Genomic DNA, 26,370 nt, shown 5'->3' with positions numbered 1-26,370 from the left:
AGGAAAACTTTTTTCGTAAAGATTTCTAAACTCTTTCTCCAAAGACAACAGAATTGTAAAATTGTTAAAATTAATAGAACTTAGTCATAGCTTTGTGGACGGAAACATTCACACAATAATTACCTCATAAATTTGAAATCATTCAAAAGTAGCAAAGCTTATTCTGAATTATCAACAAAGAACAACACAGTAAAGGAGACCCAATCAATCAGCTCCAACAAATCAGTCAGGAAAATCTATCAAGAAACTGCTCAATTTACTAATCCATCAATAAGAAGACTTGAACTTTACTTTCAGATTCATAAAATAATTATTCCCGTTACTCGTTCAATCTCCACCACTCTAAAAAAAATAAAAAAAAAAAAGCCTACATTAAAGGGCCTAACTTCTGCTTGACTAACATAAGAATCACCCCTGCCTTTTTCTTTTTGGAAGAAATTCGTGCAGATATTAAATAAGCGAAGAAATACCAAAAAAAAAATATTCTGAAAGCCCCAACTATTACAAACCAACTCAAAAGTCACTACACTCTCCATTTCAATCATAGTCGATGTAAATTACATACAGGAAATTACAAAGACCAACCATCAATTCATAGTTGCTCTTTTTCATTTTCGATCTTCTTCGCATGATAGAAATTACAAAGCTAACATCAAATTAAAAATTTCAAAATTGAAAGAAAAGTTGAAATATGGAGAAGAAAAACAAGAAACATTCCAAAGTTGAAACCTTAAAATTGCAACAACAATTTATCCATATGCAAAACGAAATTCCACAAAGCAGCACATCAATAACAACCGTGAAGACTCACCAGAGGAGAAGAAGAAATTCGGCCATGAAGAAATCGATTAGATTGAAATGAAAATCTATTAGATTGAAAAAGCCCCTTTGTGTCCCAACAAACCCACAAATTTCACAAAACTATGAGATGCGAAAGTACATATACCAGATCAACAAAACGACTGAAAGAACAGATAATACAATTGATAAATTAGTACCAAACACAAAAGTAAGAACTCATCAACCTTTCAATTCGGAAACTGATGCAGTAAAACTTTCAACAAAAGAAGCTAAAATATTTGTGCCATATGAATTTTATCAATGGAGATGCCAGCAGACATACAAATACTCCCCCATCAGTTGACACGTTGAACTTTGGTGAAACTATTGGCAGACACGTACGTGATTACTCATCAGGAATAAATAACCAAAAAAAAAAAACCTTAAAATGGCGAAAATGCCCTTGATGCAAGCAGGGAGGACAACGGAGACCTCCTTACTTCACGGTAGAAATTTCGAGAGCCAAATATTTATAATTATAAAATTATAATAAGCATTTGACCGTAAATATTATTCACAATATTTTTAAATATATTTTTACTTTATTCTGAAATACCTATTTAGCTATAAATATTTCAAAATATATTTTTACAATATTAGATTTTTGAATAACATCTCAAAAGTTATTTTCACTATTTTTGAATTTACTTTTTATATTTTTTAATTAATTTTTTTTTTCAAAAAAATCTAAACTAAACACAAAAAGTAAGCAGAAAATTAGAACAAATAAATAAAAAATCATTAATGAAAAGGCAAATTAAAAAAGATGGAACCCAGCCTATATGGAAAAAGCTAAATGAGTAGCTTTTTTCTGTAATAAACCAAACATATCAAGGATTTATTATCCAAAATTGGAAAAAACACATGTATATAGCATGTAGTTACAACTGATTGAAGCAACAAAAAAAGAAATACCTAAAATACCCTTAAATAAATTATCAATTTCAAGAAGTACACATGTCGACCATGACATGTGTCCTAACTCATGCTTATATATAGTAAGAAAGAAATAGAAATAAGTCCATAAGTCCATGAAGATTTGTGCATCCAGCAATTGTATGCTAAACTTGCTAATTCTATAGTGTGTCATCATTACTAAATGACAAAATTGTTTTCTTTACTTTATTCAAATTGTAAAACCACTTCATATGGTTTCATCCGAATTCGTCCACTGATTAAATAATTTTCGTTACTGAATCACATTCATATAGTCATAACTAGGAAACTACTATTCAATCAAAAACAATTTCATTAAAAGAAACTCGTACATTCACCTGATGATGTTTCGAAGCCATCGTCTTTTGTTTTTTTTTTATATAACTTAAGCGTAACTTCTGTACTTCACTTTTTAATTTATCTGATTTTATTTTTAATAAATATGTTAAATTCTTCTTATTTAAATTAATTTTTTTATTGATCATATAAAAAAATAAACTATAATTTTGGTCCATTTAATCACTAATTAAATTAATTACTTTAAATATTCAAAACATTAATATAACCTCAAAATTTATTTGAAACCCTTTAGAAATAAATTAAATATGTAAATTAACTAAAAAGTACATTTCGGGCCCATTGAAAAATACTACGACACTAATCCGAGGTCATCTCGATCAAAGATTGACCGTTATCAGGTTTAACCTTTCCAAACTCAATAACCCCGTTAATGACTTAAATTACTTTCGAATACTCAAGAATATCGATACTACTCACCACCGTAAGTCATAAATGATGTATACAAACTACGGAGAGCGCTAAAATAAGGAAGATGAGAAAATTTCACAAACGATCAGAAGGATCATTACAATAACGAAAAAAGCGTGACTAGTGAGCTTTTAGTGAGATTGTAATCTTTAACTGTTAATTTATAAAATTATTATCATATTAAAATCAGTTAATTAAGATAGTAAAAACCAATTGTATTTGTATTTTTATAATAATAGTTTGTAAAAATATAAAATACAATTTGTTATATTATATAATTATAAAAGTGTTGTTATGGAACTCATAATTAAGTTGGTAAGTTTGCTATTTCTCAATTTTCTAAAAACATTATTTATCTAAAAAGGACCGGCCCAATCCGTTTAGACTAAACTCCACATGAATCACAACAACCCGGTTAGAGCTAGTATCCACCGGATTCAGTTTTGGGTGAACCGGACCGGTCTGGCCCGACCCGGCCCTTTGGTACCAGCACATTCGAGACCCTTCTAGGACTAGCACTTTTGGTCCCCATAAATACAATTTCTATCAACTGTTATCAACTTTCCAACACTTATTTTTCCCTCTGTATATCAGCAGCCAAAATCAAGAAACTCGAAAAAAAGAGGGATAAGGATGTCATATTTGTTGCCACATCTTCATTCAGGATGGGCAGTGGATCAAGCTATCCTTGCTGAAGAAGAACGCCTGGTTATTATTCGCTTTGGTCATGATTGGGATGATACTTGTATGCAGGTGAGCTAAAATTTAGATATTACTATCAGCATTCAAACATGTAATTAATTTCAGTTTTTTTGAATCTTTTTTTATTCATGTAATTTAATGGGGTATTTTAGTTTAAAAAAATCTTGAGAATAGATAATAGATGATTGATATATATATTGAACGTATACCTGTGGTACTCCTATTCCTTTTTTAATTGCTCCTCTCGTTTTCGTGAGTCGATTTAACTAAGTTTTAAAGTTGAATTAAATTAGATTAATTTAATTTTTTAAATTAAAATTTAGATATTCAAAAACTAATGAAAAGTATTATAAATTATAATTTTCCTTTTTTTAATTGGATTAAGAAATACATCTTAAAATATTGATAAAAGTTTTTATTGTTTGACTCTAAAAAAGAAAAAGGGAGCAATTGAAAAAGAACGGAGGGAGTATCTTGTTTTTCTAGAAGGAAAATTTTATGGGCTAGGATAGAGGGAATAGATATAGGGGCTGAACCTAACTATTTTTGGGTTGATCGAATGATTGGTGATTATTGGTGTTAACGTGGGTCAGAGTACCATGTTGATTGGGGAATGTTTTAATGGTTTGCTTATATATAATTGGAAAATGGTCTTCCGCTCATAGTTAGCTTTTGGGATTGTGTTACGCTCGGGTAATATGCACCTATCTTTTACAGGATATGACAACTAGGTTTAATCCTGTTTGGGCTCCCGATCTATGCTCCCGTTTGGCCCATGATGAAAGAGGTGTTAGAGTGGGTTAGAGTCCTAAATTAGTTGTTGAATGGATTGGTGGTCTGCTAATATAAACTTGAGCAATTCGCTCCTCGTGAGCTAGCTTTTGGGTTGAGTTAGGCTAACGTGTCATCTCTTTGTAATTTCAAAGGAGAACTTTGATCATCTTTTTTGTTTGTTGGAAACACTACTTGTTACTTTAACTAATTGGAGCCGCAATTAGTGGTTGAGTTGGGATTATCTCTAACAACAACAACAACATACCCAGTGAAATTGTGAGGGATGATCCAAGTTCATGGAGTTATCCCAATTGCTTGCTAGAACCATAAGCTGGGCGCCTCAGAATAGGATCCTATGGGGTCTTATGGAATTGCTGAGGATCCTATTGGATGATCGTATTGAATTCTAATAAGAAACCTTAAGCTCTCACTCTCCAATTATAATTGGCAATTTGCCAAATTTATGTTTATTTGTAAATATGCATATCCTTTATTGAATATCAGATTTGGCCTTTAAGTTCTCCTTAAGAGTACCTGAATATGCTGATCCTACATTACCGCTACCAACAAAATTCATTTTAAAAACAAATAGAAACAGCAGTATAACAATGAACACATTTCACTAACTACAAAATTTCCGATTATCACAAATTGGGATTCTTAAATACTTCTTTGAATATTTCCTACGGCATTAGAGTATCAGTAATATCTGATACTGGCTGGGTTAAATAATGAATCTTATACATCGAAGATTTCTTTCGTTATACTGTTCCGTGAATTGATACTTCCGGAAGTGGTGATTTCTTTGTGAATTTTGGTTCATTTCCATTTGGCAATAACTACAACATACCCAGTTGTAGTTATAGTGTAGTTTTGTAAAAGTACTGGCTTCAGATGAATCCGGTAATATAAGCTGCATCCGCCCTTGAGGCTGGATGTAATTTGAGCGTACAAGTGTTCCTTTGATTTGTCATTTTGCTTATCAAAATGACACACCCCTTGTGTTGGTCATCAATTGACACTCCTATGTTGTTTGGATTTTCTTAGGCTTTCCTCATCTTTACCTTGTGAATCTGTGGATGGATTTTTCTGTTGTGACTTTTATTTGCTTATTTTCTCCGACTCCAGATGGACGAGGTGCTGTCTTCGGTTGCAGAGACGATCAAGAACTTTGCTGTGATTTACCTGGTCGATATCACTGAGGTCCCTGATTTCAACACGATGTACGAGCTGTATGATCCATCAACCGTCATGTTCTTCTTCAGGAACAAGCACATTATGATTGATCTTGGCACAGGGAACAACAACAAGATCAACTGGGCACTTAAGGATAAACAGGAGTTCATCGATATTGTTGAGACAGTGTATCGCGGTGCAAGAAAGGGTCGTGGTTTAGTTATTGCACCAAAAGATTACTCTACCAAGTACAGATACTAAGCATATATATTTGTACATGCTGTTACTTGGTTGCTTTAATATGTTGTACGAACTGATTGAACAATATCCTATTGACATGTAAAAAATTGACCATGTATGAATTACGAGGAGCTTCTTGATGAGGCTTGGTTCTTTTTCTCTGCTACAACTGCAGACAATCCATCTCTTTTGCTAAATGTAGCCTTAAATGGACGCACCGCAAAACCATTGAGTTTCAACCACACACACCCCACCCCCATCTACAACCACAACCCCCCACCCCACCCCCTTCACTACTTTTAATCTTCTTCTGGATTATGGATAAAGGTGAAATTTTTTAATATAAAAGATTTAGAAAGGAAATTTTTAAAGAACTACAAAATAAATCATGTTTCAAATATTTCTAACTATACCAAAGTTAATAGTACTTATTTTCAATATGATAAATGTCACTTTCAAAAAGAACAAAGTCTAGATGTTAAAACACACCCCAAATTATAAAATTTTCGCCAGTTTTATACTTTAACTATGCAGTGTTTTTATTATCTATAATCTATATCTATAATTTATAATATATTAAAAGTGTAACCTTTTTATTCTTCATTAAAACACTATCTTTTAGATAAAATTATCTTTTTACTATTTCTTAAAATTATAATTATACATAAATACTAATAATATATATTTTTGAAAAAATAAAAAAATTACCATTATTAAAAAAAAGTCCTAATTATAATACCTTATATTTGGCAAATAAATACAATCTCTACTATACTTTCTTTAGGATTTCAATTAATTTATAATTGTATATTACTTTAAACGGTAAGTTTTAGGATTTCAGTTAGCTTAGAATTGTATATTATACAAATTCTTTCCTTAATTGAATTAAATATCACAACTAAATTACCTCATATTAAATATTTTTACTGCATTTTTTCGCCTTCATTTTAGTTCTCTATTTTGTCGGATGACTTTTTGTTTTGAAAAATGGCTTCATTGGTTTACCTAGATGGTGATGGTGAGCGAAAAGGTGCATAATATGAGAATTTTTATGAAAGCAAATTATCATATTTTTTTATTATAGTTTACAGATGACATATGAATGTCGGTTGGATTTGAGAAATTTTTTATGTAAAGGTTAATTTTAATTGCATTGTTTTGATATTTTTATTATTGTACTGTTTTATTTTAATTTACAAGTAGTCGATTAATGCGGTCGGCTTTGAAGAATTTTTTAAGTAAAGGTTAGGTTTAACTATATTGTTTTAAAATCTCTATTAGTGTACTGTTTTGTTTTGTGGTAGTTTACAGGTCGCAGATGAATGTTGATCAGCTTTGAGAAATTCTTGTATGTAAAAGTTAGGTTTAATTGTATTGTTTTGATATCTCTTTATCGTATTATTTTGTTATAGTTTACAGATGGTAGATAAATATCGACTGACTTTGAAAAAAAAATTAGGTAAAGATTAAGTTTGATTGTATTGTTTTGATATCTCTGATTTGCGAATGTTTTTGAGTAAAGGTTAGGTTTAGATGTATTGTTTTGATATTTCTATTATCATATTATTTTTGTTGTAGTTTACAGGTGGTAGATAAATGTTCCTCGACTTTGAGAATTTTTTGTGTAAAGATTATATTTAACTGGATTGTTTTCATATCTCTATCATTATAATTAAATAAATTCTCCATCTTTATATATTCAAAAAATGTTAAATTTAATTATTATACACATCTTTATCAATGTAAACAAATATCCTATTAGTGTAACATTTAAATTCATTAAAGTTTGATTAACTTATACTAGTATACCTGAAATATTGCATCCTATATATGAAAAACACATCTCGGTATTGTATTGGTCAAATATTTGAAATTACTAGACAATATATACATGTGAGAGCTAAATAATCACATAAAAATGAGTTCACGTGGCATTTCTAACGACTTATAGTTTATGTTATGAAAATATTGAATAGTTGAAGGTATATGATTTTTTAAGAAGTGTATTCTAAAGAAATATTTATCCACCCTTATTAAACAAATAGTTAGGCTATGCACGATTCAATGTTGATTCTTAAAAATTCTAATAATTCTATCATTTAATTAAAATCTTTATTTACTTGGTTGATAAATTTTAAGTTAGGCATATATTATTATATTTAGATTGATGAAATGTGTATAAAAAAATTTTAAGTTCAAACTTTTATGACATTGATATTTAATTATATTTTTAAAATAATTTAATTTTTTAGTTATTGTGATTTATAATATTTTTTCTTCTATTCTACTAATTAGAAGTGACATAGTAAAATTATTATAAAAAATACTTGTGAAATCTTTTTAAAGTGATCACATATAAGACGCCAAATTAATTTAAAACATCAAAAATAAATTTATCATTTTATGTTTATTTTATCTTTTTATTAAATATTATTAATTTTTTAATACTTAAATGACTTATAATAATTAATTATGAGTAATATAATAAAATTACGATTAAAGTATCATAAATATCTATTTTAATTTTTTATTAAATAGTATTAATTTTTTTAATACGTAAAATACTTATAATAATTACTTAGGGGTAATATAGTAAAATCACGATTGAAGCAATTGAAGCAGTCATGTCAATCATGAACAGCCTGCTTCAGCTGCTTACTGTGACTTATTATATAAGATAAAAATAAGTTGGTACTACAATATTTGGAATGTCAAATTCGCGAAAAGTAATACTACTATATTTTTAAGAGTTAATACATAAAAATGATCCTAAACTTGACATTAAATTATAACTTTGACCTTAAACTTTGATAGTACACAAATAGGACCTTTAACTATTCAAAACCTGAACAAATATGACCTCCGATTTTGCAATCTCATGTGTGAGTCTCACTCGCGCCTACGTGGAAAGGTAATCCAATCACACGGTGCCACATCGTTAAAAGGGCTGACTTGAAGAGAGGTCATATTTGTGCAGTTTTGAATAGTTAAAGGTCATATTTGTGCACTGTCAAAGTTTTGCTTTTTGTGCTAAAACGATGTCGCTTTTATTATTATTATTATTATTATTATAATTATTTTTTTATTTATTTCTATAGTAGCAGGACCTAACTTTTTTTAATTTAAAAACGTTATTATTATTATTATTATTTTTTTTTTCTATAGCAGCAACATCTAAAATTTTTTTAATTAAAAAAAAACAACCACTAGCAGAGATCGAACCCGCACAGTAGGCTGAAGGAAGCTCTTAAGAAGAGTAAATAACACCACTGGGTTATCTAAGTGCCTTGTTTCATGTGGTTCAACATTAATATACATACATAAATATATATTTTCTATCTTATATATATACAACATAATTTTTTTACCGAGGGGGTTTGGGTGAACCCCATGGAAACCACGTAGGTCCACCCCTCGTTAATTTAATAACGTTTTAATAAAGTTAATTTAGTAACATTTTAATTACGTTAATTTAATATGTTACTATTACTATCCTTAATAACATTAATTTAATAACGTTTTATTAAAATTATAATTTTTTTATTATTAGTATAGATTCATCTTTAATTTAATATTTAAATAAATAATATTTAGATATATTATATAACTTAAATTTGTCCCCTGCTTTATAATATATATACATATCGACTTGATTTTTTCATATGAGGTTGACCAGTCTAATTAATAAATCTTCAATATTGCTCTTTTTCCGCAATGATAAAAGAAATTAGATGTCATTTTCATCTTTGAGCCGAAAATAATAAAAAAATAATAGTGAAGAGTCATTTAAAGGTTATATTTGTGCAGTTTTAACTAGTTAAATGTCATATTTGTGCACTGTCAATGTTTAAGGTCATATTTATGTATTATACCCTTAGATTTTAAGCTGAACGCACGCAATTTTGCGTGTTGAACAGGCGTTTTGCCACGTAAAATTGGAAGTCATATTTGTGCAGTTTTGAATAGTTAAAGGTCATATTTACGCACTGTCAAAGTTTAAGGTCAAAGTTATAATTTGGTGTTAAATTTAGGATCATTTTTATGTATTAACTTTATTTTTAATCATTAACCCAATGATTAAAGAAAGCATTGTCAATTTCATAATCAAACCGATGAGCCTATAAAACAACATATTCATATGTTTCGATATAGTAAGTAAAGTCAAAGAACAAAGCATAAATAGTTCGCACCGCTACTGTAGAGAACCAATCACACTTACTTCAATCTTACAAAATTTAAACAATGGAGTAAAAATCCCAATACATTCCAAAACAATGGCATCTCTCTATAGACTTGAAAAAAAAAAAAAAACATTTTCTTCTCTCCAATTCATTCACAACAACAGTCTCATTCTTCAAACCCCTTGTACAAAACCCAATCTTGGTCCATTTTCTTCAACACTCATTCCCCAAAACCCATAAACTCCCTTCACACAATTTCTTGAGAAAATTCAAGAATTTAATAGACTGGTACATATTAGGGCTAATTAGATATGAGAGATAAGGGATAACTAATAGTAGAATTAATTTTATAATAAATTTATCATATATTTTAGTTGAAATGAAATCAGGGAATAACTTATCGTGACATTAGGAATGTACTATTACTTTTATTCTATATTAAGATGGAATAACAATTTTGAGATAATTAATTCTTGAACAACTTGTTCCCCAACTCAACAAGCCCTAAGGAGTTGTTTGGTTGGAAACAAGTTATCCAAGATTAATTATCATGTAATTAACTATCTCGAAATTAATTATTTCACTATTGACGTGAGATAAAAATAACACTACAATCCTGAATAACTAATTCTAAAATAAGTTATGTCATGCATTTTATTCCAATCAAATATGAAACAAGCTCATTCTAAGATTAATGTTAAAATCAGTTATCTGTTATCTCTCGTACAAAACAACACAAAATGATGAAATAACAATTTCGAAATAACTTGTTACTCCAGCCAAACAGGCCCTAAGAATCTTGAAACATCGAAAAGCCAAGAACTTGATGAGTTGGGTTTAAAGATCACAAATTTCACACACACGAACTAAAAAAACCATTCAATGGCATCTTTCTATAGACTCAAAAAACTCCTCAACATCTACCAATGCACTCATATTCTTCAAAGACCTTTTACAAAATCCAATCTTTCTACATTATCTTCAACACCCATTTCCCCAAAACCCATAAATACCCTCCCCTCAATTTCTCAAGAAAATTCAAGAATCATTTATAGGCTAGTTTACATATTCACTAATAATCTTGATTCATCAAAAACCCAAGAACTTGATGAGTTGGGGTCAAAGATCACGACTTCCATTGTTGAAAATGTACTTGGGAAGATCAAGAATTGGAGAAAAGCTCATTTGTTTTTCAATTGGGCTAAAAATCAAGAAGGGTATTTTCATAATTGTCATACTTTTAACATAATGGCTGAATGTTTATCAGGTGTTCGACAGATTGCCTCAATGAGAAGTTTGGTTAATGATGTAGTTAAGTTTCAGTGTTGTTTTACGCCGCATGGTTTGGGTTTCTTTATTAGGTGTTTGGGTAGTCAGGGGTTGGTTAATGAGGCTAATGAGTTGTTTGATCATATGAAAAGAATGGGTCTTTGTGTTCCAAATAGTTTTACGTATAATTGTTTGTTGGATGGTATATCGAAAGGTGGTGATGTTGGTTTGATTGAGTTGAGGTTGAAGGAGATGTGTAGTTATGGATGGGAGCTTGATAAGTATGCGTACATGCCAGTTTTGCAGTGTTATTGCAATGCGCGGAAGTTTGATAACGCGTTGGTTGTTTTTAATGAAATGCACAAGAAGGGATTGGTCGATGCGCATGTTTTGTCGATCTTGTTGGTTTCTTTTAGTAAGTGGGGTAAGGTGGATAAGGCGTTTGAGTTGGTTGAGAGGATAGGAGATCTTAACATTAGCTTAAATGAGAAGGCATGTTTTGTTTTGATTCATGGTTTTGTGAGGGAAGGTAGAACAGATAAAGCGTTGCAACTGTTGGACAAAATGAAGAAAATGGGTTTTGTGATGGGCATTTCTGTTTATGGCGTGCTAATAGAAGAGTTGTCGAGGAATAAGGAAATTGAGAAAGCTATGCAGCTGTACGAGGATATGAATGTTTCAGGAATCCGTCCTGATATTAAAATACTTAGCGACCTTATATCTTGTGTGCGTGATGAAAGAGACATGATTCGGATAGTTGAAGGGAGGTATGAGAACCTGGATCGGAAAGCTAGGATGCTGTTGTATAATTCTGTTCTGAAAAGACTTATTAACAATGTTTCAACTGATAAAGCATACCAACTACTTTGTGCATCAGCGTGCCTCGACTCTGGTAGTGATTTTAATGAGGACAATCTTTTTCCCGTGAAAGAACTTGCTTGTCCAAATACCGTTTCTTTTGAACTAGTTATTGATGGTTTGTGTCGTGCGGATAGGTTGGAATTGGCTCTCAGCCTGTTTAGAGATATGGACCATATTGGTTGTAAACGCAGTGTGCTACTTTACAATAATTTAATTGATTCCTTGAGCAGGTCCGGTAGACTCAATGAATGTTATGAGCTTTTTAATGAGATGAAACAATCAGAATTTCTGCCGACACATTACACATACAACTCAATTTTTGGATGCTTATGTAGGCAAGGGGATGATGCAGGCGCCCTTTCTATGGTGAAGGAGATGCGTGTGCATGGTCACCAACCTTGGATAAAATATTACACACTGCTCATGCAGAAACTTTGCAAAGACGGGCAAGCAGTCAAAGCTTCTAACTTTCTTGCTGACATGGTTCAAGAAGGATGTCTCCCTGATGTAGTTAGTTATTCAGCAGTCATAAATGGCCTTGTTAAGATAAAACAGTTGGATGAAGCACTGAATCTTTTCAGAGGGATCTGTGCTCGGGGTTATTGCCCTGATGTGGTTGCTTATAACATCATAATAAATGGGCTTTGTAAGGACAAAAGGGTACTTGAAGCCCAGGATTTTCTTGATGAAATGATAGATAAGGGACTTGCTCCGTCAGTTGTTACCTACAACTCACTGATTGATGGGTGGTGCAAAACTGGTGATGTCGATCGGGCAATCGTATATCTCACTAGGATGACTGAAAAAGAACGGGAGCCTAATGTTATAACTTACACCACTTTAATAGATGGGTTATGCAATGCTGGCAAACCAGATGATGCTATTAGGCTTTTGGTTAAAATGGAGACAAACGGGTGCTCTCCAAATAGAATAACTTTTATGGCTCTCATTAGTGGTCTGTGCAAGTGCGGAAAGCCAGATGATGCTCTGATTTATCTGCATGAAATGGAGAGGAAGGATATGAAACCCGATCCATCTATCTACATAGTTCTAATAGATGCTTTTATAAAAAACACGAATCCTAATGAAGCTTGTGATCTACTACAAAAGGTGGTTCGCGATGAGTTTCTTCAAGACTTAAATAGTAAGAGTCGTCCTATTCTCAAAGAGGCAATACTTTCCCTGTCTGTGGATCCAAGGACTTCCTCAAATGTAAAAATCTTGTTGGAGGAGGGTCACCTTACAGCACTCTGCAATTTCTCTGAAACTGGATGACATGATAAGATATATTTGATGTCTTGACCTCATCTGTTTTCATCTATAGTTACTTAGAATCAAGAACCAAAGTCAGGAATTGAGAAGCGTCAAATTCTACGCTTTACCGGTTTCCGGTGTACTGACTAGTGTCTGCTCATTATTGCATCGTCAATGAAAAGTTCTACACCCTACATTTGATATTGTGGCAACACACTGAAGGGTATGTGTACTTGCAGCCTTTTGCTCGTTGTCTAAGCAACTCTTTCTATTGTGACCTCAATTTTTTTTATTAAATGTTTCGGGGATGATTAGATTTGGTTGAAAACAGTAGGTACTTTGAATGTTGAGGAGAATCTGGTGTGAAACTATAGTAAGTAGCGAAGAAGCATGGTGGCTGTATGTGGACCCAGTCACTAAGTACGTTAAGGCATCTCAGGTACAATTCTGTACACATTACAATATCTGTACCACAATACACCCTTATGGTGGGGCCCTTCCCCGGACCCTGTGCATTGCAGGAGCTTTAGTGCACCGGGCTTCCCTTTTATTATCGGGATTCTTTTCCTTGCAATTTAGAGGAAGCTTTTTCATTTGTGGCCTTTGCATTGTTAACTGAAATCACCACTACAGGTTGGCAAAGTGCAACTGCAATGAATTCATTTCTGACAAAAGAGGGTTCTTTCAGAAGCTCTAAAAGCTACGTTTACAGCTTGTTTAGGAGACGTACGGGTTGATTTGGGACGAGTTTTGATAACTGGAGCCTCATCTGTAGAACTTCCTCTATCTTTTGTTGCCGTTAAAGCTATCCTGATGAGATCTGGTTTAATGGGCCAACAATGTTCCTTTTAAGTTCATAGATGTGTGATATTGCATATTGGAGGAATAAGAAAGGCTCCCTCACCTGCAACCCCCAAGGATGGTGTTGATGAATTATAGTCTTCTATTGTGCCTACTCATTTCTGGTAGAATTGAAAAGTTTCAAATGAATTCTTTGAAGAGAAGTCCTTGAGGTCTGGATAACGTTGAGGAACTGAAAAATGTCTGCATTCAGAATGATTGTTTCCTGTTTCTATGGATTTCTTGGTGTCGTTCTGATGTACCTCAAATTATAAAAACTTATTCTAGGAGGCCAAAATAAACAATTGGGAAACTGTGTAACTGTCATGAGACAGTTACACATGTATTGGGTGTTTTTTTCTGTAGAAAAGGACAGGACAATTGGCACAAATATTCAGAAAAGAAAAGGGAATCTTCTGGGAGAGTTCTAGCCTCTCGAATGTCTAGGAATGCTGGAATTTGTGTAATCTTAGTAGTATGTACTGTAGTAGTGGATTTCATATGTGTTAGGTTGTCTCTAACAGTATTAACATTTCCTAGTGACTGTTTTCAGATTTATTGTTGTAATATCGAATATCTAGCATAAAACATCAATATTTGTTTCTCTATCTATTGTTTTTTCGCAGTAAGTCCATCAATTTGGTATCAGAGCAGTAACGTTCGGGTATGGTGAGTAAATTGTAGGGACGCGTTGAACAGGTAGAGACTAATTTGACAAGGGTAAGGGAAGATGTCAGAAAATTGGAAGGATGGTTCCAAGAAATGAGAGAGTCTCTTGCAAGAATTGAAGCCCAAGGACGAACTATGATGGCAGAAGCATCTCCTTCTCAAACCAAATCCATCGGAAACCAAGAAGAAGGAAGCAATGTCAACTTGGCTGGAGAAAAAGATGGGAAGAAGTTGCGGAAACTACAATTACCAGTTTTCGAAGGAGAGGATCCTTTAGGATGGAATTTCAGAGTGGAACGATATTTCGTAGTGAATGAAATTTCTGAAATGGAAAAATTACGGGCAACAGGTGTTTGTTTAGAAGGAAAAGCCTTAAATTGGTATTATTGGATGGAATCTCGGCAACAAATGTCAACCTGGGAAAACTTCAAAAAAGAGTTGTTGAATCGATTTCATGATACTCAAAAGATCAACCAATATGCTGTCTTAATGGGGCTAAGGCAGATTACCACAGTTGCTGCGTTTCGTGAAGAATTTGAAAAGGTGTCAGCATCTATGACTGAGGCATCTGATGAAATGTTATCAGGAGCTTTTTTGAATGGATTGAAACAGGAAATTCGAGCAGAAGTGATGTTGTTATGGGCTCAAACATTGAGGGAGATAATGGAAATGGCTCAAAAGGTGGAGGATTGCAATTCTGTGTTGCAACAAGTTCATAGTTCTAAATTTGAACCAACCAGAGGAAGTTCAAACAATAAACCGGTTGGGTTTAGAACCAATTATCATCGAGTTGCAAACGTTCTTGAAACGCGGGACCCGAGAGTCGAAACAACAAGTCATAACACGGAACAATTGCATCCCGCCGCAAAGTCGACTAGCTTTAACTCTTCAGTAGCAAAATCCGAGGGACAATTTAGAAGGTTGACTGATTCAGAATTTTCTCGAAAAAGACAATTAGGGTTATGTTTCAGATGTGATGAAAAATTTGGTCCCAATCATCGTTGTAAAAACAGGAAGCTTAACTTATTGATTGTTTCAGAGACACCCAACATAAATGAGGATGATACAGAAGAATTCTTTGAGCCTGCCGGAGAAGATTTAGTTGAAGAGGAAACAAAGGGTACTATGATGGTGTTGAATATGAATTCAGCCATGGGACTTACTGGATGTAGAACAATGAAATTCGTAGGGAAGATTCATGGGCACAACGTAATTGTTTTGGTCGATAGTGGAGCTACCCATAATTTTATATCTTCCACCCTTGCTCATCAACTCCAATTACCTATTAAGAAGACCAAAAGATTTGAAGTAGTAATTGGTAATGGTAAACAGGTTAGCGGGAATGAAGTATGCAAGGAGGTAAGGATTGATGTACAAGGAATCCAAATCAACCAACAATATTTTCTATTCGATTTGAAGGGAACTGATTTGGTTCTAGGGATGGAATGGTTGGTCACATTAGGTGAAATGAGGGTAAACTGGAAACTTCAAACCATGAAATTCAATGATGCAGGAAGATCGGTGTTGCTTCGAGGGGATCCAGTTATGGTTCGAACAGTAGTATCACTCAAATCTATGACCAAATTACTAAAGAAAACGAACCAAGGATTTTTGGTCGAGTTGAATCAGGTAACAAGAAGTGAAAATGAAGATGCTATAATAAGAGAGAAGATTGAAAAGTTATTATCTGATTATCCAGAAGTAGGTGAGCAAACCTTGGGTCTGCCACCACATCGTTCGAGGGGTCATGCTATTACTCTTCAACCTGGAGCACAACCACCGAACATTCGTCCATATCGATATCCCTATTCTCAAAAAGCGGAGATCAAGAGTTTGGTCAAGGAGATGGAATCATTAAGGCTAGTTCTAGTCCATATTCTAGTCCAGTATTACTGGTTAAGAAGAAGGATGGAAGTTGGCGATTTTGCGTGGATTATCGGGCTCTTAATGATATCACTATCCCCAATAAATTTCCAATATCATGCATTGATGAGTTTTTGGATGAGCTAGGGGGAGCCACCATATTTACAAAGTTGGATCTTAAGTTGGGTTATCATCAAATTCGCATTCAAGCTGGAGATGAAGAAAAAACAGCCTTTCGCACACATGAGGGACATTATGAGTTTATGGTCATGCCATTTGGTTTGACCAATGCACCCTCGACTTTTCAATCACTGATGAATGATATTTTCAGGAATTATTTGCGAAAATTTGTTTTAGTATTCTTTGATGATATTTTGATTTACAGTAAGGACTATGCTTCACATTTTGGGCATCTCAAGGTTGTTTGGATATTTTCAAAGAGAATCAACTAGTGATCAACAAAAAAAAGTGCATGTTTGGTCAGCTTAAACTTGAATATCTGGGTCATATCATTTCCTCTGAAGGAGTGCAAGCTGATCCCTCTAAGATTGAGAGTATGATATCTTGGCCAGTTCCTAAAGATATCAAGTCTTTGTGGGGATTTTTGGGACTCACTGGATATTACAGAAAATTTGTCAAAGACTATGGTAAGATCGTTGCCCTTTTGACCGATTTACTCAAAAAGGATGCCTTTTCATGGGGAGAACGAGCCCAACAATCGTTTGAAGCGTTGAAGTTGTCTATGACTCAAGGGCCCGTTCTAGCGATGCCGAATTTTTCTCAGCCTTTTGTAATTGAAACTGATGCTTCGGGATTTGGTGTCAGTGCAGTTTTAATGCAAAATGGTAAACCTGTCGCTTATTTCAGTCGAATGCTTTCTTCTAGAGCAAGGCAATGTTCGGTCTATGAACGGGAGCTAATGGCTATTGTGTTAGCTATCAAAAGATGGAATCACTACTTGATGGGCCATCATTTCATCGTCAGAATAGATCAAAAAACCCTTAGAGAGTCATGGATGAGAATCAACAGAAATGGGTCTCCAAACTCATGGGATATAAGTTTGAGATAAAGTACAAACCGGGTGCCGAAAATTGAGTGGCTGATGCATTGTTAAGACGCGGGGAATCTGCAGAGTTGTATGCATTTTCAATTTGGAAATATGAAGACAAGGAAGAATGGGACCAGGAAGTACAACGAGACACCAAAATGACTACTATTTTGCAGAAGTTAATCTCAGGACTGCAAACAGATGACAAATACTGCTTGAAAAATGGATGTCTACTATTCAAAGGACGCTTGGTTTTGCCACAAGGATCATCTCGTATACTTGGTCTATAGGAGGCTATTCGGGGTATCTTCGCACATATAAAAGGTTGTCTGAGAATATCTATTGGGAAGTTATGAAGAGGGATGTGCAAGACTTCGTTTCCAGGTGTGGAATTTGTCAAAAGAACAAGTCTCAAACTTTGAGTCCTGCAGGGTTACTTCAACCTTTGCCTATACCTCATCATGTCTGGGAGGATGTAACTATGGATTTCATTACTGGCCTTCCTAAATCCCATAGGTTTGATACTATATTGGTTGTGGTGGATCATCTTACTAAGTATGCACATTTTATTCCACTTTCACACCCTTTTAATGCTAAAGATGTGGCTGCCATTTTCATAAGGAAGTGGTTAAACTGCATGGATTTCGTAAATCTATTGTGTCTGATCGTGACCGTGTGTTCATAAGCCAATTTTGGAAAGAGCTATTCAAAATAGCTGGTACTACCTTATGCTATAGCTCTTCATATCATCCGGAAACAGATGGGCAAACGGAATTCGTGAATAGAAGTTTGGAGACATATCTCCGTTGTATGGCAGGAGAAAATCCTAAACTATGATCCCACTGGTTTTCTTGGGCAGAGTATTGGTTTAATACATCCTTTAACAGATCTGCAGGTATGACACCCTTTATGGCATTATACGGAAGGGATCCACCATAATTTTTCACATGGATGACATGACTTCAGCGGTAGTAGAAGTAAATGAGCAAGTGCGCACTAGAAATACGATCTTGACTGAACTCAAAGAACATCTGCTGCAAGCACAACAAAGAATGAAGAATCAAGCTGATCGACATCGTCGAGAAGTGATTTTTGAGATTGGTGAAATAGTATATCTCAAACTTCGGCCCTATAAACTACGTTCTTTGGCTAAGAAGATCAATGAAAAACTTAGTCCCCGTTTTTATGGCCCTTTCAAGATTCTAGAAAGGATTGGTCCTGTAGCTTATCGGTTGGAGTTACCGGTTGGAACTCGAATTCATTCAGTGTTTCATGTTTCATGTTTCACAGTTGAGAAAATGCTTGCTTCCAACTACTCCTGTTCAAAACCTACCTCCATTTATTACCCAAGAATTGGAGCTTCAAGTTGAACCTGAAGCAGTGAGGCAGACCAGGAAACTAATCAATGGTAAGTGGGAAGTGTTAATCAATTGGAAGATCCTACCAGAATTTGAGAACACTTGGGAGGAATATGTAATCATTAATCAGCAATTTCCTGACTTTCACCTTGAGGACAAGGTGACTCTTATAGGGGCCAAAATAAACAATTGGGAAACTTAGTAACTGTCATGAGACAGTTACACATGTATTGGGTGGTTTTTTCTGTAGAAAAGGGACAGGACAGTAGGCACAGATATTCAGAAAAGAAAAGGGAATCTTCTGGGAGAGTTCTAGCCTCTCGAATGTCTAGGAATGCTGGAATTTGTGGAATCTTAGTAGTATGTACTGTATTAGTGGATTTCATATGTGTAAGGTTGTCTCTAACAGTATTAGCAGTTTCCTAGTGACTGTTTTCCGATTTATTGTTGTAATATCAGAATATCTAGCGTAAAACATCAATATTTGTTTCTCTATCTACTGTTTTTTCGCAGTAAGTCTATCACGTTCCCAGTTGAGGAATAGTTGGATAACATTGGCAAATATTGCAGCAGCTATCAACAAATTTGGAGCGTCATTCGCCCAAAACATTTACTGGAAGAGATATTCATCCCTCTCGCGGTGAGGCAAAAGCATACTACAGCAGGACCTGCTTAATACAGAGAAAGGTATTCTACAACAACTGCGACGCCTCAGCGCCAAACAAATTGAGTCAGCTATAGGAATCCTCACTAACCGTGTCACCCCTTTTAAGCTCATCTCAGGCCACTATTATACAAAAATAGGTATGTGGCAGTATAATTATATACATTTAGACGTTAAATTTTTTCAAAGCATTTCAGGATTCTCTTCTGTGCAATTGATCGGAAGCTTTTCCTTTGCAACTTTTGTTTGTGGCTTTGGCATTTGGTTGGACACACTCCTGTCTACTGAACCATCTTCTTTACAAATGAAATATCTGTTCCGTTGACCTTCACTTATGTTAAATGAAATCTCCACCACAGGTTGACGAAGCGCAACCACAATGAACTCGTTTCTGACAAAAGAGGGGCCTTTCAGAAGCTCTCGAAGCTATGTTTACAGCTGATTTAGGAGCTGTACTGGTGATTTGGGAGTAGTTATGCTTACTGGAGGCACATCTGTAGAAATTCCTCCATCTTTTGTTGCTGGTAAAGCTGTCCTGATGAGATCTGGTTGACTTTCTTGTGTTAATGGGCCAACAAATGTTCCTTCAGGTTTAAGTTTGGGCGGTATTGTATTTCGGAGGAATAAGAGAGGCTCCCTTAGCTGCAGCTTCCAAGGATAGTGGTGATGAATTTCAGTCTTCAGCATGCCTTCTATAGTATTTTTCCATGAATTCTTCACTTCTGTTACTTCAGCTCTATCGGAGTATGTTGCTCGTGATGAGTGTCTCATCCTCCAAAAATAGTGCATTTTTGGAGGATCTAACACGGTGTGGCAGTTATTTTGGAGAGTTCGTGCGTCATAGCTATCGGATAGGGGGAAGGTTTGCGTATGCTCTATCCTCCCCTAACCCCACTTGTGGGATTAAAACTGGGTATGTTGGCGTTGTATTGTACCTACTCATTTCTGTATTTGCTAATGACTGCTACCTTGATTTTTGGCAGGAATAAAAGTTTCAGATGAATTCTTTAAAGAGAACTCATTTGGTTATAGACTTTTCTTGTTCTTTTTGTTTTCCTCTTCAAGAGAGAAAAATACTGTTTTCCTACATTTCTCTTCTCATACTCTAGGACTGGACAACTTTTACGTTATTTCGCCTCTTGGGACCACAATAAAGAAGGGGAAGCCAACTGTTCCCTCTAAAAGGGCTCGGATACCACCTAAACCAGTGCAAGGTAGTATTCCCAAGGAAGCTAGCATAGCTATAGAGAATCCATCTAGTATTTACTAAGGAAAGATGGTGCCGGGGTCCCACTAAGGTGAATGTTATTGAACCCAAACGTTAAAAGTCATGCAAGAATTCCTTCTACGTATCTGTTTCAATTTATTTGTCTGATTTTGATTGGCGCAGAGTTCAAGAAAGTAAAGAAGACTTGAATTTTTTGAATTATTAACTAAAGATACGTGAGGGGGAGCCTTGGAGTAACTGGTAAAGTTGTTGCCATGAAATCAGGACGGGTTCAAGCATTGGATACAGCCTCTGACTGAAATGTAAGGTAAGGTTTCGTATAATACACCTTTGTGGTGGGGTCCTTCCCCTGACAACGCGCATAGCAGTAGCTTTAGTGCACCGGGTTGGCCTTTTTATTAACTAAAGATATATAGAATGTATCGAAATGTCATTGAATCTTGTGATCTTGAACATGTCATCTGAACAGTGGAAATCAAGAGCTGGCAGAAAAAGAAAGAGACATTTTTTCTTGAACGGAATAAAAAGGAATGTAAAATAAATAAATTGAATTGGAACTTTTCGGTTTACATTGGTATTTTTTTTCACTTTTACATCAGTTGCATTTCTTTTTCATCTTGTTAACCACCACCATCAACAACCACATTCACCGGGCACCACTACCCTGCAACCACCAAAGTTCACCACCACCAACGACCCCTGGCATCAGTTACCGTTGCTAGCCGCCACTGAACAATCAGCATCTTTTGTCATTGTTGCACAATCACTACCATCATAATTGTACAATCAGCAGTGCCAGTGATTGCAGAAATTGATGTTGTTAATGACATCTGCCAATTAACTCAATTACATAATTAATAAGTGAAAAAGGGCCAAATATGCTCTTAAAAGTATGCCAAATTGAGGAAATATACCATCTGTGTGTGCTAAAACTTTGACATTACATAAGAGGAAGCAAATGTAACAAATTGACGATGACATCGATTTTGACAGAAAATTCATAATGAATAACTCATCCAGTAAAATGTACACACTTTTGAAAAATGATTACTCAAAAGATCAATGTTACCCTTCCTGATTAACAAATCATTCCGTAGGGTCCAAAGAAGGGTCGCACCCTAAGGTGGGCGCGATACCTACCATTCCTGATTATTGCAATAATATACCTTCATCAACTCCTACTCCAATATTATAGTATCTCATGGTAAATGCCAAGCACATTATTTTCAAGCCAAATACCAACAGATAGTCAAGGATTGTAAACCCTACAAATATTCAGATGAAGGCCTCTCTTTGATCAAAGTGAGTCCGGGAATTCTTCAAGGAATTCCATCCCAACTCCTTTGACTGCAACAATCGTATTCAGTCAAGATACGTCCATCAATAGCAGCCAATATCAAATGTATAAAGTGAGCTTTGCCTCAACCGTACAAAGGAGGTTCGGCATATGCTATGAATCTTGGTTTCCAATCTGTTAGCTTAACTCAGTTACAACCTGCAGAAGGAGGCGATAACAAAGGCTGAGCTCACTTTACCAAACTTATTAATGTTATACAAGAATGTATACATCTTTGCATTGCTTCAGACTATCCCTTCTAGCGAAATGCAGTTATGAGATAGTAATGAGTTTACTGGGCTTAAGCCCAGCGCACGTATGGTTAGGAAGATCCGCTGCAATCTGAGCAGTACCATGTATTGTACCACCTATAGGTGGCTCTCCACCCTATAAAGCTCAAAAAGGAACTGTACAATTGTGATCTTATAGCAAAGAATCATTCAGTGATATCCGTCATCTGTCATTCATCTGCAAGGCAATACCATCATCTCCATTACCAAGTCCTATATTGATATCACATAACAATTGTTCTTGCTCTTCACAATCTTTATTTAGCTTCATTTGCCACAAAATAAAATCTAGAATCATGTAGATTTGATCCGATTCAGGGTGTGCTTTATCATGTGCTATGAATCTGTGAAGAGTTCCAAGGATCTCCACAACACTGAAACCAGGGAATTTCTTCACTCCCCGAGTATCCATAGCTTCTCTCATAGCTTTTGCTTCATCCCAGCGCTTTTTAAGCGCATATACATTTGATAGTCCAACATATCTACCATCATGAAATGGCTCCAAGTCGATAAGCTTTTTCCCTACTATTTCTGCAAGATCTAACTTTCCATGATTGATGCAGCCACTAAGTAATGCACCTAACATGGAAGCAGTTGGTTCCATAGGCATTTCACATAGAAACTGGTAGGCTTCTGTTAAACGACCTGCACGTGCTAGTACATCCATCATGCAAGCATAATGCTCGCACTTTGCGGTCATGCCATCTTTACCAAGAGAATCAAAGAAAATCCAAGCTTCGTTAACTAGTCCTCCATGAGCACAAGCGCATAAAAGGCATAAGTACGTTATCTCATCTGGTCTCACCTTCAAACTCCGCATTTCCTTATACAACTCCAGAGACTCACTAACCAACCCATGTGTTGCCAAACCTCCAATCATGGCATTCCAAATCAAGACATCGGTTTTCCTCCCTAAACCCTTTCGAAACACAACCAATGCCTCCTCTACCGCACCACACTTAGCATACATATCAACAAGCGACGTCCTCAACACTAACGTCATCGGCAACTCATTCTCAACGATATATCCATGCATTTCCCTCCCTTGCTCAAGCGCACCCAAATGAGCACAAGCACCCAAAACACTCACCATCGTCACCTCATTCCCTTTCATCCCTTCGACTCTCATCCTCTCAAACACCTCCAACGCCTCACCATACTCCCCATCCTTAACATACCCATCAATCAACGAGCTCCACGACACAACATCCCTCCCCACCATCTCATCAAACACCTCCCTCATCAAAACAACATCCCCACATTTCCCATACCCATCCAACATCGAATTCCACGACACCAAATTCCTCACAGGCATTTCATCAAACATCTTTCGCGCGCACGAAACACCACCACAACTACCATACATATGAATCAAAGAATTCATAACATACAAATCCACTTCATACCCATTTTTCAACACCCCACAATGTACACTCCTACCTACTCTAACCTCACACAACTTAGCCAAACACTTGACAACAAAAGGGTACGTAAAGTTATCCGGCACAACGCCATTTCTCAACATTTCAACAAATAGATACAATGATTTACATGGGTTTTTACTACTAGCATAACCCCTTATAAGTGCATTGTAATCAAATATTGTTGGGTTTTTAATTGTTAAAAAAGTATTATGAGCATAGTCTATATTATATAATGATGTGAAATATAGGATTCTTGAATTAATTTGAGGTTGTTTGGAAATGCCATTGGTTATTAAAAGTGCATGGAGTTTCTTGAATTGTGAAATTGATTTGCATTTTTCAAGAAAGGTTATGAATTTTTCAACAAACATCTTCAGCTAGCTTACTCGTCCCATCCCAGTTTAGAAGGTACGTTACCTTCGAAAGCCAAAAAAAAATAAAAAACAATTACAGAATGGGATTTCACAAGTATCTGTTTGATTTTCACTTCACTTCACTTTTTTTTTTGTATAATACTCTCTGCGTTTGATTTTAGTTGAGTTCTTTCTAAAAAAAAATTATTTTAATTTACTTATCCAACTTATAAAATTAAGACTATTTTACATAAATTCTTCTCATTCTATCCTTGATAGTATTATATATAACCACACTTTTCAAAATTTTTGAAAATACTCCCTACGTTTCGTTTTAATTGACCCTTATTGACTTGGCACACCCCTTAAGAAATTATTTAATAGAATCTTATTTTACTAAAATAACCCTATTAATTATGCATTAAAAATATGAATTTGAGTAAATACACTTTGTTTAATCATTTAATATTGAAGGTAATATTGGAAGAATATAAAAAAACTCTCCTGATTTGATCAAAGGAACAATTAAATTGAAATAAATATTTTAAAACAGAAGATCAGCTAAAACGAAACGGAGGGAGTAACACTTTTATATTTTCAGTACAAACTTTATGAAGCTTTACTTTTTTTCTTCTTTTCAAGAGTACTACTAGTATTCCTGTAAGAAAATACCATGCACGACACCACTTCTTTTCAAGAGTACTTCACTATATCAAGTTTTCATACTTATTAATTATTGAATCTTACAATATTAAGAAGGGTAAAAAAGGTAAAATATACTTCTAATTATTGAATTTCTTAATGAGTGTGTCAAGATTGAAAGGGTCATCTAATTTGAAATGGGGGGAGTATTAAAAAAAAGACATTAGTTTTTGAAAAAGGTTAAATATAGCATCGAAGTATTATAAATCGGTTATTTATGTCAATACCTTAAGAGGTAGTTTGGCAGAGTATAGTGAAAAATTAATGCATGTATTAGTTTAATGTATATTATTAGTAATTTTTTTGATATTTCATTCATTTAAAAAAGAATGACTTACTTTGACTTGACACAAAGTTTAATAAAATAAAAAAGACTTTTAAATATTATAGCCTTAAATTAAAGTTGTGTCAAATATAACAAAACGTCCTTTAATCTTGTAGTCCTAAATATATCATGTGAAAAGTTGAAATTAAAGTATTGTCAAAAAAGAAAAAAAGATCATTCTTTTTTAAATGGATTAAAAAAAATTCTTTTTAAAACAGAGGAAGTATATTTTTTTTTATATTATGTATTAGTTATAAACTCTATTGTGTATTGAAGTGTATATTAATGGACCGATCCAATACATGCATTAATATGATTAAAGACACTATTATCCCTTAAAAAAAAATTCGCATCCTTTCCAAAATATATATGGAAGATAATTCTGTAAAAAAGTTCTTTTAAGAAATTATATAATTTATATTATTTTTAATACATCAAATCAAACACTGTATAAAAATACAAGTATAACTAATGCAAGCATAACGAATACAAGCATTATTAATACACTATATTTTATATTATTCTTATACACGCTAGCAAATGACTCCTAAAAATTTGACTTATTTGTATCAATGCATTTACAAATTAGATTCATTTGTAATTATACCATTTCTTTTATGTGTGGTTTTGCAAAATTATTTTATCACATAACATTTTATTTGATGTACACGTAATTAATTAAATTATTTATTTAAATCAGCTAAAACTTAAAAACTAATCTGAATTGAAAAAATCAACCATCTCTCTCGCCAAATATAATTATAATTAATTAAAAAATTTAAATATGTTATAAATGTATTTACATTATAGTGAATGTCTATCAAGATCTAATAAGATCTAGTTGATATCTATCACGATTTAATGCATTTATCTTTTAGTGTGAAACTAGGGGCAAATTCCCTCTATAAATAGAAGGACTTCCTTCGTTGTAAATCATCCCTCAAGAGAAGAAATAAGAATCACTCTCTCTATTCTCTCTACTCTTCTTCTTTATTCTTTATTAGTTTATAACACTTTATCAGCACGAGACTCTACTATCTCAAAGCTAAGGTATTATTTCTTTCTCTCTAATCTATGGCTATTAGCACGAGATTAGTACAATCGGCAACCTGTCAATAAATGGACTCGTTAGAATATTACTTAGCTAGACGGCTAATTAAAAATAAAGTCATCAGGATAATCACTTACGCATATATATTTATAAATCGATTTGGATCTTAACAAGATTATCAGTTTTATTATTTTAGGATTCATGTGTAAGTTGCATAC

At 34.1% G+C, this 26,370-nt stretch overlaps 3 protein-coding genes across 16 annotated transcripts; 2 read left to right on the top strand and 1 right to left on the bottom strand.

The window, feature by feature from the left end:
• The first annotated feature begins 2,907 nt into the window (after nucleotides 1-2,907).
• LOC107863039 (thioredoxin-like protein YLS8) lies at nucleotides 2,908-5,602 on the top strand. The gene is made up of 2 exons (XM_016708789.2): nucleotides 2,908-3,297; nucleotides 5,149-5,602. The coding sequence occupies exons 1-2, from the start codon at nucleotides 3,178-3,180 to the stop codon at nucleotides 5,455-5,457; spliced, it is 429 nt and encodes a 142-aa protein (XP_016564275.1). The 5' UTR covers nucleotides 2,908-3,177; the 3' UTR covers nucleotides 5,458-5,602.
• A 4,798-nt stretch (nucleotides 5,603-10,400) lies between these two features.
• LOC107863037 (putative pentatricopeptide repeat-containing protein At5g08310, mitochondrial) lies at nucleotides 10,401-20,801 on the top strand. 14 transcript variants are annotated; one of them, XM_047412575.1, is made up of 4 exons: nucleotides 10,401-13,224; nucleotides 13,336-13,440; nucleotides 19,353-19,583; nucleotides 19,803-20,801. In XM_047412575.1, the coding sequence occupies exon 1, from the start codon at nucleotides 10,500-10,502 to the stop codon at nucleotides 13,020-13,022; it is 2,523 nt and encodes an 840-aa protein (XP_047268531.1). In that variant the 5' UTR covers nucleotides 10,401-10,499; the 3' UTR covers nucleotides 13,023-13,224; nucleotides 13,336-13,440; nucleotides 19,353-19,583; nucleotides 19,803-20,801. The 14 variants fall into 14 exon arrangements, with proteins under 14 accessions (XP_047268531.1, XP_047268529.1, XP_047268526.1 ...); XM_047412573.1 differs by having other exon boundaries at nucleotides 19,350-19,583; XM_047412570.1 differs by having other exon boundaries at nucleotides 19,293-19,583.
• Nucleotides 20,802-22,315: 1,514 nt separating this feature from the next.
• Nucleotides 22,316-24,321, bottom strand: LOC107863038 (pentatricopeptide repeat-containing protein At5g08305). The gene has a single exon (XM_016708788.2). The coding sequence runs from the start codon at nucleotides 24,090-24,092 to the stop codon at nucleotides 22,461-22,463; it is 1,632 nt and encodes a 543-aa protein (XP_016564274.2). The 5' UTR covers nucleotides 24,093-24,321; the 3' UTR covers nucleotides 22,316-22,460.
• Between the last annotated feature and the right edge of the window lie 2,049 nt (nucleotides 24,322-26,370).

Source organism: Capsicum annuum, chromosome 5 (assembly GCF_002878395.1).
Source record: "Capsicum annuum cultivar UCD-10X-F1 chromosome 5, UCD10Xv1.1, whole genome shotgun sequence".
Lineage (NCBI taxonomy): Eukaryota > Viridiplantae > Streptophyta > Magnoliopsida > Solanales > Solanaceae > Capsicum > Capsicum annuum.
The sequence above is the reverse complement of the archived record's forward strand: the minus strand, read 5'-3'. Positions and strand labels throughout refer to the sequence as shown.

What these genes read in the sequence shown, in the direction of transcription:
- LOC107863039 (XM_016708789.2), top strand. Translation starts at nt 3,178, where the DNA reads ATGTCATATTTGTTGCCACATCTTCATTCAGGATGGGCAGTGGATCAA. An exon ending in GGGATGATACTTGTATGCAG is followed by an intron (nt 3,298 to 5,148) that starts GTGAGCTAAAAT and finishes CTCCGACTCCAG; the next exon opens with ATGGACGAGGTGCTGTCTTC.
- LOC107863037 (XM_047412578.1), top strand. Translation starts at nt 10,500, where the DNA reads ATGGCATCTTTCTATAGACTCAAAAAACTCCTCAACATCTACCAATGC.
- LOC107863038 (XM_016708788.2), bottom strand. Translation starts at nt 24,092, where the DNA reads ATGTTTGTTGAAAAATTCATAACCTTTCTTGAAAAATGCAAATCAATT.